The 14,878-nt window shown below is 37.8% G+C and overlaps 2 protein-coding genes across 5 annotated transcripts in view; both read right to left on the bottom strand.

Moving 5' to 3' along the window:
* Positions 1 to 14,878, bottom strand: part of LOC129250651 (unconventional myosin-XVIIIa) — a 263,564-nt gene that overhangs the window by 87,436 nt on the left and 161,250 nt on the right. The window lies entirely within an intron of this gene.
* On the bottom strand, positions 2,496 to 6,184 carry LOC129250690 (mucin-2). The gene has a single exon (XM_054890297.1). It carries the CDS (start codon positions 5,820 to 5,822, stop codon positions 2,784 to 2,786), a length of 3,039 nt encoding a protein of 1,012 aa, XP_054746272.1. The 5' UTR covers positions 5,823 to 6,184; the 3' UTR covers positions 2,496 to 2,783.

The raw sequence follows: 14,878 nt of genomic DNA, 5'->3' as shown, positions 1-14,878 counted from the left end.
AACCTTGTAATATGAACATACTATATATCATTCTCCATCTGAAAATCTAACTTCTGATACGAAAGAAAAATTAAAAAATCTTTTAAAAAAATACTGAGTCGTTACTCTATTGAACGTTACTATTGAACGATGTTTTACACAACCAGAACGCCGGTATTCAAACTTACTTTATCGCATGAAATCGGAAATTTTGCCCTTTACTGTACTTCGAGGATATCAAGCTAAACGATTTGAATACGCACAAAAGGAAATGTCTATTCAAATCAAATGTCAAATATTCCTCTTTGTTGAGAAAGTCCAGATTCTCAATGTGAGATACTCTGGATGTTTGAGAAACACCTTCGTGCTCAATTCAACTTCAGCTTTTACAGATCTAAATGTTTATTGGGTAGCTTAAAGTAGGTACGTATTATTTAAAAATTAACAATTTTCTTTTGAAGTGTTCTAAATACTGAAATACAGACTGTTCCAATAGAAATGGGCGTTATAAACCAGGAAAGGACTTAATTAAAGTTATGGGTATAGGGAATCCAGACTACAGTGGGTTTAATAACTATAGCACAGGGGCTCAATGACAAGTTACGACAACTTCTTTGTTTCTTATTTAATTTTTATAATTTTTTGTAAGAAAATACAGTTCATCCTCTCCAAGACACGTTGACCAGGTAGTATCAGTAGAGCAGCTGATTTTAGTTATTTTCTATTTAATTGGCCTCTAAATTTTGTTTAAACTATTCTCAACTGTCAGTAGATTATGACATTTTAAAGGCCGAAAGCAAAAACAAAATAAATTACAGTTGTTGTGTCAGCTCTACCTTGCTTACTACTACCTGTGCAATGTGCACTGGTTCCTTTATAAAAATCATATAAATACAAGTTTTAAGTGTTGCATAAAAAAAATGTAAAAAAAAAAATAAAAACAGAAAACAAAAATATAAAAAATATTAAAAAAAAACAAAAAAAAAATATAAAAGAAAATATAAAAAAATTAAATATAAAAAAATAAAATATAAACAAAACTAGCATTTCCCAGTGGGCTTCGCACCACCATACATAAAATGTTTTTTTTATATCGCAAGCAATTTTTCATATTAAATAAGTTTTCTTTATAGAACTCGTAAAATGTTTAAACAGTTGAATTAGTTGATTTTTTTCATTCAACATACTTTCTAAAGATGTCACAATAGCCTTTTCTGTACTTTTTTAAAATTTGATTGTGGTGGTCACCTATATACAGGTAAGGTGAAGGAGCCGATAAAAACTTGTAATTAAACTTTGATTCTTTAATTTCCATTTAAATTTTTTACGCAAAATAAATAATGCTGAAATAAATAAAGTTAAAAATGTTTTTCCAGTTCCTTGAATGCTCCAGTTTTTATTATATTTTCGTCCAAAATTAATATTAACATAATACACTTACAACCACAACAGTACAACAGAAACGCTCATAAGCGGCTGTGTATTTGTTGTTGTTTTTCCCATACAGGCATTTCGTATGAGAGGAAACCATTACTCACATAAAATGTCATAACTCAGGAACGGCTGCACCGATTTCAATCAAACTTCACACAAACCACCTCCTTAAAGATAGAAAAGAACTCTAAAATTTTTGTGCCAATCGGTTCGGCGGTTCTTGAGTTATAAGATTACCAAGGAAATGTAACTTCTTTTTATATATGTATATAGATATATAAAAAACAAAATACAAAAAAATTCAAAAACTTAGAGTTATATCCTATTCATTTTTGGTATAACAAAATGAAAGTGTGAAGTCGCTGGAAAATTCCGATTTTTAACAATTTTTTATTTATTTTTGGCTGGCTGTCGTTCATTTTCTTCATATAACGCAGGCTCCACATGAGTTTTACATAGAAAAAACACACCACACTGGGACAGTCACTGTATTATATCAAAATTCAATGAGCTAAAAAATTGTGTATTCGAAATTTTTCAAACATTTTGTAATAAAAAGATTAAAAATTTGTTAAGTCAATTATATTTTGAGATTTTTTTTAATTAAATAGGAAAGCAATAAACTATATTTTCAGAAAAAAAATTATTAAAATTAAATAGGAAAGAAACAAATTTTCACAGCTAGTCAATAATAAGGCCCTGTGCTATAGCTAATAAACGTACTGAAAAAATTAATAATAAATAAAGACGGGTCTCAAGAAGAGCTACATTGTTGCATACTAAATACTACAAAAAAAAAATCCAAAGACAGATGGGGAAAACTAATAGAGAACACAACCGATAGCTACATAGGGTTTGAAAGAAAACAATTTACAGTTTATATTGTATAAAATTAAACCACTTTATTAGAGTAATAAAAATATGAAAAATATACAAACAAAGCAGAAAATTAATTTGTAACAATTTACTTATAAAGTAAATAAAATATGAATACAATGTAGTAAAAAGTATTTGAGGAGTAACATATTTTATAGCGTAAAGATTCAAGATTACAGTTAATATGTATGTATGTATGTAGTAATAAAAATAAAATTTTAAAAATAAATGCACAAACTACAGGAATTGGACTTTTACATGACCAAAACCAATTAGGATAGTAACAAAGTAATAAAGAGTAATTTTATATAAGCCAGTACTTAATTAAATGCACCAACATCACCAGAAATTTAGGAGTTGACTACTGATTAAAGGATGGTTCGGTGTTTCGGTTGTTTGAATGTCTATTTGATTACTCGCATATTTTAGCACTTTGTTCGTTTACTTTTTGCATTGACTGTACTTCAACTATTTACTTCAGAAATATTGCTGTTCTAAAGCAATCTGATAGTTACCTCTTTGCTGTAGGTCGGATAGAACTCGACTTGTGTTTGAATACATTGTACGGCCTCGAGTTGAGCAACGCGCGTCGCGGTGCATACTTTAGTCGGCGTAGCACGAATACTTTGCTCACCAACACTGCTTTGCACTGACGTATGTGACTGCTTTTCGAATTTCTCCAAAAGTTCCGAAATTTTATTTGATTTACAATGCATTGAGATTGGATTTTGATTGCTCGCTTTGTAGGCGGTTGGTTGTTGTTGTGACTTCTCCTCCTCGATGATATCGGATTCGCATAGACTTACACTGGAGGTGGTGGATGTGGATAAGGTGTGGATGGTTGTGTCATTCTCATTCGAAATGTGTCCTGAGTCGTCTGAGTCAGATTCGTTGATGTGATTAATCTCGTCAACTTTGATTAGCTTTTCAATTGGTGCTGCTGAATGCAACGTTTGATATGAGTTAGCAACTTTGGTCGCAACAGCAAGCTGTTCTTTTAAATTATTCGCTTCTTGATGTTGCGACAGCTGTTGTGTGACAGTTGGTTTGCACCCACTGGGCGGCGCATTACTCAACTTAGCCTGCACCACATTAACCAACAATTCGGTGTGCTTATCGGATGTCTCACCCAATACGGGTGGTATTATTTTGCAGAACTCCAGCTGCGGTTGTGGCACTTTCTCCTCATTCGCATATTTCAACTGTTTTGTGGCCGTGGCCGTGGCTGGGGATACGTTGGTGGAGGGAACGCGCGTACGGCGCAATGTGCCATTACACGCATCTTTCGTAATTTTACCTGTCAGCGCTACACTGCCGCTGCATGCAGTTTTCACTTTCGTACGTGAACTCGTCGCTGCCGCTGTTGTACCCCGTTTTGGTTGCGTTGAAGTAGTCGTCGTTTTCAGCGTTGCTGCCTTGCCACTCGTCTTTAGTGTGGACGCAATTGTTGTCTTACGCATGCCACCTTCCGTGTTAATCGATTCCACCTTACGTAAAATCTCCTGACCCTTCTCTAGACACTTGTCCAATAGTTCATCGCGACTACGGTGTAGTTTACGTGCACCTGTCGAGTTCAATGCTATGGTACGCGATACACTTGGACTGGTGTGCTGACTATTGCTTAAGCTGGTACTAGAGGGTGTACGACGTGTACCCATTGTGCTGAGTGTGGTTGAATTGAAGCCGATCGAAGATTTTGTTCGTTCCATTTGGAGGCGAGAATTGCTGCGTGTTAACTTCTCGACGGGCACAGACTTACGTTTGGCACGCTGAGCAGCTGTAGATTGGGTTTGCTGTTGTTGAATTGAAGTGGATGATGGTGGCTGTTGAGTGCGCGTTGTGGAAAGTGATCGGGAACGTTCCTTGCCACCTAATGATAGCGCTGAAACAGAACGCGCATCCTTTGTTAATTGACGCCGTTGGTTGAGTTTCGCAACAGTTAAGTCCTTGCTTGCAGTAGCACTTTCGTTTACCCCACCATGTTTTTCAACTGCCAACTTCTTTGTGCCGATCAGCTTCTCCTTGTCAATCACTTCCGTCAAAGAAGTGCTGCAGAAGCTATTGCTACGCTTTTGTAAGGGTAAAGCTTTGAAAATTGGTATCTTACTATGCGCTGCAGCCGCTGCCGAGTTGGGTGTCAATTCCCAAACGGATTTAGAACGTGACCTGGCGGCTAGCGCATAGCGTATGTTGCGTAGCGTAGGCGTGTCTGATGATTGGTAGGCATTGCGTCTGGGTATGGCCAGTGAAGACTTGGATTTCTCCAAGCGCTTGGGACGCACAGGTGGTTGTGGAGGTGTAAATGAATTTTCAGTGAATGTTGTGGCTGTTGGAGCACTGCATGGACTAGTTGAGTCGCTAACGCCAGCGGATGCTGTAGTCATTGAGTTGTCATCGATGTTTGAGGAAATTTGGCTACTATTAACGGGACAATCGAAAACTACTATATCCACAGACTTGCCTGGTGACGCGGCCGGCAGAAGTTGCGACATTGTCTGCTTATGCGTCAGCGTTTCGATCTCTAATTCAACTACTTGAGGAATCTGTGAAGCAATCGGTGCTGTTTTTGCCTCTAAGATGTCCAACGTTGGATCAGTAGGCTTTTCAGCCACATTAGTGGCTGCTTCCGCTGTAGTACCAGCCTTGTCTACTTCGTCAACACCCTTCTTGCTTTCAATCTCATTATCGGCGAATGCGACCGGTGGTTCTAAGGCCAATAGTTCCAATTGTGCTGCTGCTGCTGCCTCCACAACTGCCACATCGCATTCCACCCGTTGCATCGTCTTCTCTACTTCTTCACTTACTATAACTGGCTGCCCATTGTAATCGGTCAGCAGACGATCAAAGTTCTTCAGCACTGCGTTCAATTTCGACTCATCGTGTGCGGCCTTCTCGAGTTCTTCGAAGATTTCATCTTCCAACGACTGTTTAGTCAAATTCAAGCTCAGCTGATATTCCTCATCGCTATCCACATATGTGCCACTTTCAAAAGATGATGACGAGTTCGGTGCCGGCTCCTGCGCAACAACAGTATCCACTACGTTCCCTTTACCGTTTAAAGCCGGACAAATTATGCCAGAATTAGTAGCAACTTTGCCAATCGGCGCAGAGATTTCACGTTTGTTGAGCACCTTGGTAGATTTGGCGATACGCTGACGCTGATGCTTTAACATCCCAGTAAGACGCCGATGTGCAGACGAGCTTGAGAAAGATGTGCCCGTTTGTTGATCTACCTTAGCGGGCAATGGGGGTAGCGTAGACTGTTTACTGATGGCGGTGTACTTGCCGCTGGTCGAGTCGACATTGTTAAGTGAGCTCATCGATATCGAATGCTTGTGGGACTTGTAGAGTTTACCGGTTAGACGAGGAGCGATATTGTCTTCGATTTTGTGTCGAATTTTCGAGCAGAATTTTTGCACACCATGAGTTTTGTGACCGTTGCCCAGAGAGGCGCTGGAGGATGCATGGGAAGCGGTGGGGGAACCGGGAGAAACGGGACTAGCCGCTGCCCTTTCGAGGGCTATTTTATCCATTTTTGAGGCGGACGGGTAAGCGAGTTACACGTTAAGTTACACAAAATCACGCGAAAAAAACTCAAGTCTAAAATGCAATTATTAGTACATTATTTTTATTTGCAGTTCCTTTGTGACACTTTTACTTTTATTTCTCTCTTTCACTTCATCACTGGTGCACTTGTCGAACTGGCGCCTCTCGGCTATTGACTGCCACTCCTGTCGCTGTCCGTAGCCATTAAAAATCCATTTGCGCCAATCAACGTTTGTGTTGCTTGTTGTCTTTATTCAATTTTTTCTATTTTCTTTGCCACTTTACTTCGATTCGTTTGTTATTATTTTTTATAGTTAGATCCGCAACAGTTATACTGACGATCGTTTTCGTTCGCGTTCTGCGCGCAACTAAATTTCTTCGTTGGGGCACACACTAGTTGATGGGGTACTACGCTGTCAGCCTGGCCAACAACGCAGGAAAGAGCGAACATCAATCGTAAAAAACAAACTTTAAAACGTCGAAGCTATACCGACTTCAAGCAGAAGCAGTTGTTGTTGCGAGTGTCTTCATCGTCGTTGCTAACTAATTGTCATTATCGTCAACACAGTCATCGTAGTCTTCAGCACAACAGTCTTTCAAGCCGCCGCAGAAGTAACTCTTAGCGGCAGCAGTTGCCTACCACAGCAATTGGCGATGCGCTTCGTACCATAGTTATCGGTATCACTGTCAGTGTTGTTGTGTCGTGTCTTCGCACGTTCACCATACTAGATTGGTTCGCAGGCGTAAGCTCAGCTCGAGCACACATATGGGCTTGAGCATAAGCGCCGCTTCCGACTGCGCTATGAACGCAAGCATACCAACAGCTGAGCTGACGACGTGCGTAGTAAAAGCGTGAAATGTTGATTAGTGGTGTAGAAAATGAAAATGATATGTACGCACATATTCACGCATACATAGAAAAGCAAACAAAATCAAGACATTTCATATGCAATTCGTAGTGCAACTTGTCGCACCGCTACAGCTTGGTTTGAATCGAACTTGCAGTCGCGAGTGACAGAGCAGTCGCTCGAAACGAAAGTAAATGTTGTACTAATTGGTGATGGGCTGTACTCAGAGGGGTACTAAATAAAAAAAATAAAAAAAAAAACACTGATCATGCGGGACAATCTTAACCCTTAAGTAGGCTGCAATGAAAAATGTATAGGAAATTTAATGTTACTGATTACACTTGCAAGGTTAACACTTTTGACTAATTTATCATTGATCAATCTTAGCTGTGGATTAGTCTGGCGACACACATTTTCTTTGTTTATAAGGGTGGACATTCGTTTGCTTTCTTTTCTAATGTCAAATGTCAGTTTTATTGCGAATGCAAAAGTGAAAGAAGCTCAGTATGAAATTTTCTAGACATAAAATGGATCTCTTTACGCTTGAACAACGATTTAGAACATTATTACCAAAGCGGACGCTGTGTTGTGAATTCAAAAAAAGAATTTTCGGTAGAGAATGGAAAATGAGATAAAAAGGCAAGGGGCACAAAATAGTGCATATCAAGTGGTAAAATGTTTCCGAAGCTTGTTTTTAAGATGCAATGAGTTTTTAATATTCTTGACTTTGTGTGGGAGACTGTTAGCGGAGAGAAGAGTAGCGAAAAAAATTGGCGTTCAGAAACTGATGATTTAAATTTTGCTTTCCAATAATTTTTTTAATAAATAAAATAAATTATTTTAACTGTTGGAAATCTTTATTTTGATCTTAACAGGTCACCTTGTGCCTTGTGCCTCTAACGCCATGCAGTTAAAGCAACAAAAATGTCCCTGTATGAACGCGGCGGTATCAAAACTAGTGGCGAATCTTGCTCGATGACTTAGCGAGCAGAGAAGTGGCGAATCGAAGGCGCCTTTATTTACTTTAAATTGCCGAACACGGAAAGCTGAAAACAGTCGAACCTTCCGTTCACAGCGTAATTGCAGATGATGCCAGATGCCAACAAAACAAGTAACAAAGTTGAATGTAGAAGAAAATCTCTTATATTAACACGTTGGCTGCCACGTATCACCGGTGATCACAAAAAAAAACCTCCCCCAGGTGCCAAGTATCACCGGTGATCACAAAAAAAATCTACCCCCAGGTGCCAAGCAAAAAAAGTCATGTTCCCGTTTGAATTTTAACGAGATATTTTTACCAGGAATAAAAGTCACGCTCCTGACGCGTATGAGCATGTTTTTGTGCTGTGTTCACTGGTGACCACTTGCCGTTTTTTAAAACGATTCTTATTTTTTTTTGAAATGTGATCACCGGTGATCACATTTCGAACAAGTAAATCAAAATAAATCAGTATTAAACTTGAGTTCATAGCGAGCAGTTGGTTGCAAATTACAGTGAAAAATAGTGAAGTGAAGTTGTGAAGTTATGAATTCCGAGGAAATACGTGATGCGTTGAATTCAATGGAAAATTCCAGTGTTAGTGGTGAGGATTTTAGTCCAGATGAAGATGAGTACATCCCAGATTCAGGCAGTGATACAAGGAGTGATGACAGTATTGATGAAGACCTCGATGTTAGTGCTACAAATGTTAATAATGCTGCAGATGAAGAATAGAGGGAAACTACGACAGCATGGACCTCGCCTGCTACCGGAGAGACTTTGAAAAATTTAGAAGAATTTACCAATCCACCCCAGATTTTGCAATATGATGCCGGTACGCCATTTCAATATTAACGAAAGTTTTTGACCGATGAGATATTGGATATTATTGTTGAAGAGACAAATAGGAATGCAAACTCTCAAGTAACTGGCATCGGTACTCGCAGCAGCAGTAGGATGAATATGTGGAAAGATACTGATCGCCAGGAGATCATGGAGTTTCTGGCCATAGTCATGTATATGGGAATGGTAAAATACCCTGCAATAACCGACTATTGGAAACCAAGCACATTGTTCAAAAACGCATTCGTCCCACAAGTTATGGCGCGTAACCGGTTCCAGATCTTGCTCAAATTCATTCACTTCGCAGATAATGCCCAGTCCTCTGAAACAGTGTCAAAAACTTATAAAATGCAAATATCCTGATTTTCGTCAAAGCATTATCCTTTTCATGAGTGGAAAAGATAGCGCTTCAATAGCGCGCTCACCTCCGCAGGGAAAACACTTTTTAATAACGTCGACAGAAGCAACAAAGGATGGTAGGCGCAAGAGACATCGTTGCGGCATGCGCTATTCAGAATTAAAGACGACAAACTCGTCGTCAGTCGCCAGGAAGAAGGCCAAACTAGTGGCAACATACTGCACCCAATGTCGAGGGTCACCATACCTATGTCTTAAACATTTTCAACAACTACATTAAAATTAAAAACAAAAAATATAGTTTTTTCTGTTTCCAGAATTGAATTGAATTTTCTCATTTTTAATTTCGTATTATTTCAAAACTTTGTATTTTACTATGAAATAAAATATTTTTTCTTTTAAAATAAACTTTCATTTTTCTCAAAACTCCTTCCGTTAGGGTCCCAGCCCCTAAAATCTAGGGACCTAGGCGTGTATCACTGGTGATACATTGGCACCTGGGGGTAGTTTTTTGAAATGATCACCGGTGATACATTGGCACCTGGGGGTAGGTTTTTGAAATGATCACCAGTGATACATTGGCAGCCAACGTGTTAAGAAGTATTACTGACTAAATTCAGCAAAAACCACATCATACCAAAGTTCTACGTACACAAGTTCCGAAGTGTTTGCCTTCAAATATACTACTGTTACGTCCGTGGACCTTGTAAGAATGTTAAGAAGTCTTTGCGAATTTCAGTTCGAAAATTTAACAGAAATATTTGCTGTTTATTACAACAACAATAGGATTTTCTTTTTTGCTGTAAGTGGTCTTGATTTTGTAATACAATTACCTATTTTAAAATTTCATGTAAATAAATATTTATTAATTGAATTATTTGTTGGGGCTTGAAGCTTTACAAAAAATGTATGTACATTTCGTAATTTTTTGTTTTGTTTTTATATTATATTATATTATATGAATATGAAATGAAATTAAATAGAAAAATTTTTTGCAAAAAATATTTTTTTAAAGCTAATTTATGGTAAAAATAGTTTAAGAGCAATTTATTGGCGCCAGAAATGCATATTGTATAGTAATTTTTTAGTTACCATAATCATTAATATATTAGAAAATACAACAGAACAGAAACAACAGAATACCAAGCACAGAAACTTGCGAGACACCTTTAATTACGGGCATAAAACTAGACAAAAACTATTAACGCAAACAGCCTGCAAACGCTCACAAAGATATTACTTGAATAGATTTAACGCTGAAGATGAGCATTTCAGCTTTAAGGCGTCTGGCCACCCTGGCGGACCAAAAAATGCACTTTTTTTTTTTAATTAATAAATTCGAAGCTATGGGCCGGAATATTTTTATTTTTTAACTCAATATCATACAGGGTTTCAAGAATAACATTGTGAACTTTTATTTGAAAATATTAAAAAATGGTTACTTTCTTTTGCGATTATCTCGAAACTACATTTTTTGACCTGGTACCTTCGAGATCTCGGAAACTATCCTTCTGATTGCTTTCAAATTTTTACTGAATATTCTTAGATACATTATCTACAATGTTACGTAGAAGTTTTTTGATAACTTGATTAGTTTTTTTTTTATTAATGTTTTTGTTTGAAAAATGTCGGTAAAAAATTAAAATATTTTTTTTCGGCTCACCATAATTTTTCTAATCGTCGAAAAAAAAAAGGCTACGCTACATTGTAGTCACACTACTTCAGAATAACCGGAATTTTTTTTTTTTTTTTCAGATGTACCATAACCGAGGACCAGGTGGGACAAGGACCGCGCGTATCGTGTGGAGGACCTCCGCGGCAACCAACATCACGGCGCCATTTTTTAATATTTTCAAATAAAAGTTCACAATGTTATTCTTGAAACCCTGTATGATATTGAGTTAAAAAATAAAAATATTCCGGCCCATAGCTTCGAATTTATTAATTAAAAAAAAAAAGTGCATTTTTTGGTCCGCCAGGGTGGCCAGACGCCTTAAACAAAATAAGTCATAGTGATACTGTTGTCAAATGCTTTCGAATGGATAAGAAGAAAAATAAATAGATATAAAGTCGCAAGAACCAATAACTTTGGTTGTAAGACCCAATAATTTTGGTTCTACGTCACCGGGGTATCGGCAGCAAAATTGTGCCCGCTCATTTTCACGCACTCGACCAATCAATCGTCATTCTGACGACAACGAAGTAACATGGGCGGAGACTTAGAGGTGGCTACCACAAAGCATTTTCTCTGAGTGTCCTGCCCTGACCAGAGCAAGGCTACGAAGTTTGAGTTCCGATTTCATGAGAATGAGTAAAATTCGTTCTCTCAAACTGGAGCATGTTTTCAGATTTGCCAAAGAATCTGCAAAGTTCTCACAGGAATAGCTATCTCTGTCTGTGTCTCTATTCTATCTTATCTCTGTCTTTCAGTTACTTTTCTCCTTGACTGTCTACCCTTTTACTTTCCAGAGCTGCTTAGCCGAAACGTTTTAGGAGTTGCCAATCTCTCGGTGCTTCTTGGCTAGCCCTTTTCAAATGTTAATTTCAAAACATTGGCGGAGTATTCGTGAGTTTCTTTCGTTTATTACCAACAAAATCCTAATTTTTCGCAAACAAATCACAGTCATGACCCTGGTTACGTCAGCAAATCAGTTGATTTTTTCAAAGATACTGGCCAACCTCTGCATTTTGTACATCGTGTTCTAGCGCCTTGGCGAATGACCTAATATATGATAGGAACAATCTTAATCTTTACATGTGGGAACGGTTGACATATCGAGAAAAAGTTTCAGTGTGTGTGTAAATGGTAAACATTTTAGATAGGATAATATACATTTGAAAATTTTCGAGAGTATTTCATCAAACCCATAAACCATCTTCGTGCTCGCTACGCTTAACCGAGAATATAGCTTCTGTGCACAAGAACCCGACTAAATGTAGATGTCAGCAACTCAATATTAGCCACATTAGCATGAGAAGAAATCTGGACAATGATTTAGAGGCGCATTGGCTTATAAAGTTCACTCAGTTAACTCTGAAATTTGTATCGCTTTGCGGTAAGAGCTAAGAAAACTGTATAGGAGGCATGTCAGTCGTTTGATACGCTTCTCGACCGTCAAAGCAAGGAAATAATTTTGCATAAAATAAATCATCTTTGCAAAAATCCATTTTAGTTTTTTTTTTTTTAATTTTGCGCCCGTCCGGGAACTTTTGCAGTATACCTTGTATATTTGTAAGCACCTTTTATTGGTTGCTTGGCCGAGCTCCTCATCAAATTTGTGGTGTGCGTCTTGATGTTTTTCTACAAATCGAGGGGCTTACAGTTTTAAGCTGACTCCGAACGGCAGATGATTTTTTTAAGAGGAGCTTTTGCCATTGCCTGCCGAGGGGCGATTGCTATAAGAAAACAATTTTTCTATCATTTGATAGAAACCCGAATATTCAAACCTGTGCACTCCCGAGTGGTAGTCACGCACCAACCTATTCGGCTACGGGGCTGCCAAGTAAATATAAATAAATTCGAAATATGTAAAACGTTTTATAACGTAGGTCTCGTTATTTAATAGCTACACCCCGTATATTATGTGCCTCACATCCATCTAGTATTCAAAATAGATTTTAATTAACATGCCAACCATGAGAAAATCACAATCATACTTGCAAAAAATAGTAAAGTAAATAAAAATAATCCTTGTTTCATAAAAATACAAAAATTCTTTCCCGATAAAAAAATTGCAATATTTTGTATGGAGTTTATTTTTGACATGTGATTTCAGCTACAGGCAACTAGGCAGTAGTCTCAGCAAAAACATCTAAGCTCGTTGGGGAATGTTTCACTGTCCTCAATACCTTGGCAGCAAAGAACACTGTCCCGCTGTGCTGGGTACCAGGACAAGAAGGTGAATACAGAAACGAGCAGGCGGTATAAGGTGAACTAGTGAAATTGGGCGCACTAAAACTCTATGAACCGAACTATTTTGCGGTCGTACCAAAGCCTACATGAAGTAGGAAGAAAGCAAGTTATCAACTACTAGGAAGGCATGAAGTTCATACGACACTGGACGGAGAGTTCAGGACCGACACAGGCAAAACAATTTATCATTATTTCTAGACGGACGTCAAATAGGCTATTACATCTCGATAGGGAGGCCTTACTAATTCTCACTGAATATTATAAGGGACAACGCAGTCTTCGTTATCACTTGAGGTAACTAGTTTTAATAGAACCAAGTGTCTGCTGTTGAAGCACCAGAGCACATACTGATAATGTGAAGCTCTCGAAGGACGAAGGATCTCTAGGTGGAGTGACTCTGGATTCATTGGTAATATGGAACAAAAAGTCCGAGAAAGGGGTCAAGCGTAATAGATTACATCTGAAATCATAGTGCACTATGGCCCAACAAAATAATAATAACTGATTTTGAGCTATAGTGGTGGCGGTTTTTAATGTCATTGTAAATTTTATTGATTAGTAATACTTTAATAGCAAATAAAAAGTTATAAAAAAAACACCAGGCTGCATATGTTTACCTTTTTATATATTTCTAAAATACTCTCCTTGAGTGTGTTTAAAAATGATTTGAACATTTCGTCTTTTTGTTTTTTTTACTCCAAATACGGTTTCATTTACACTTCATTCGTAATTTTTTGCTACCGCATCTCTAATTACATAAAAATAAAAATGAAAATTGTAAGCAAAGTAGCCATGCGACAGCGAAGTCATTACCAAACAATAAATAGAAGAAAGATTAGGCCAATTTGTACAAATCATAGACCTTTTTATCGATTTAAACGGAGGCATAAAGTCACATTTTCACATTTGTAAGTATTTACCAGCCCATCTAAATATCTAACAAAGCAGCACCACAAACCGAAGCTAATAATAAACGTCGGGAAAAGTGTCACGTCATTGCACCTTTCTCACACATTTTCATGCAAGTGAAGCGATGCATCTCTGTATGTACGTAAATGTGTATATGCTTATGAAGATGGTTTCGTTGCATGCAACAGCACTTAAGTGACTGCCACAAAGTGAAAATTAAAGCAAAATAAAAAATAAAAATAAAAACTACAATTAAATGCAACTCCTGTGCCCAGCAACAGCAGCACCAGCAGAGGCAAGAAAAAATCCCACCACGCAGACTATACAAAGGCGAAGCGACCAAACCAAACGCCCCAACAATAAACAATGTAAGCCCAGTCAAGTCGAGTCAAAGCCAAGTTAATTTGTCGAGTCAAGTCAAGTTAAGTCAAGGCGAGGTGAGGTGAGGTGGGACGAGTTAAGTTAAGTGGTAAATTGCTTTGTCATCACATAAAATTGCCCGATGAGATTAATGGCGCATTTCATGAGACCAATTGCACTGCAGATACGTAAGCTACTCACAGTACTAACAACAACAACAACACCAACAACAACAATATCACATATGTGGTAGCAAACTGCAACAAATAATTACTAGCACCCATTGATAGTGAACATGTCCACAAACTTATACACATACATATGTATGTTTGTATACATGTATGAATGCATCTATGCATGTACAGTGGCGGGCATAAAACTGTTAAAAGGTGATGTTAGCGCTACTGATTTAATTAAAATGTTAAGCACCTAAAAGAGAGGTGAATTAAATCAATAAATCTTAAATTGTGCAACCAATTTAGCGGTATCGTCATACCCAGTAAAAAGTGCAAGATTTTTCGAACGGAAAATTGAGGTTACTAAAACTGCAATAAGCAAATGCTTAAATGAATTCATAGAATGTAAAATGGGGTCCCGAAAAGTACAAAGAATTGCCACTATTTAAGATTATTTGATAAAAACATTTTGTTTGCGTAATCTGTTCCAAAATGCGGAGGATATTAGAACTTTGTCAGAGAAAGCGGCACACGACCGCTGCGACGAAGATTGCGCTGCAATCGGAAAGTACACTGTTTTGCCTGAAGATCTGCCCAAAAGCCACTCTTTATCGGCAAAACGCGGAGTCACCGAAAAAATATGCAAATTGGGCGGTAT

The sequence above is a fragment of the Anastrepha obliqua genome, chromosome 1 (assembly GCF_027943255.1).
Source record: "Anastrepha obliqua isolate idAnaObli1 chromosome 1, idAnaObli1_1.0, whole genome shotgun sequence".
In the NCBI taxonomy this organism is placed as follows: Eukaryota; Metazoa; Arthropoda; class Insecta; order Diptera; family Tephritidae; genus Anastrepha; species Anastrepha obliqua.
Note: the sequence above shows the minus strand (reverse complement) of the source record. Positions and strands in the feature narration are given on the sequence as shown.

Coding starts and splice junctions, on each gene's coding strand:
- LOC129250690 (XM_054890297.1), bottom strand. CDS start 5,822: ATGGATAAAATAGCCCTCGAAAGGGCAGCGGCTAGTCCCGTTTCTCCC.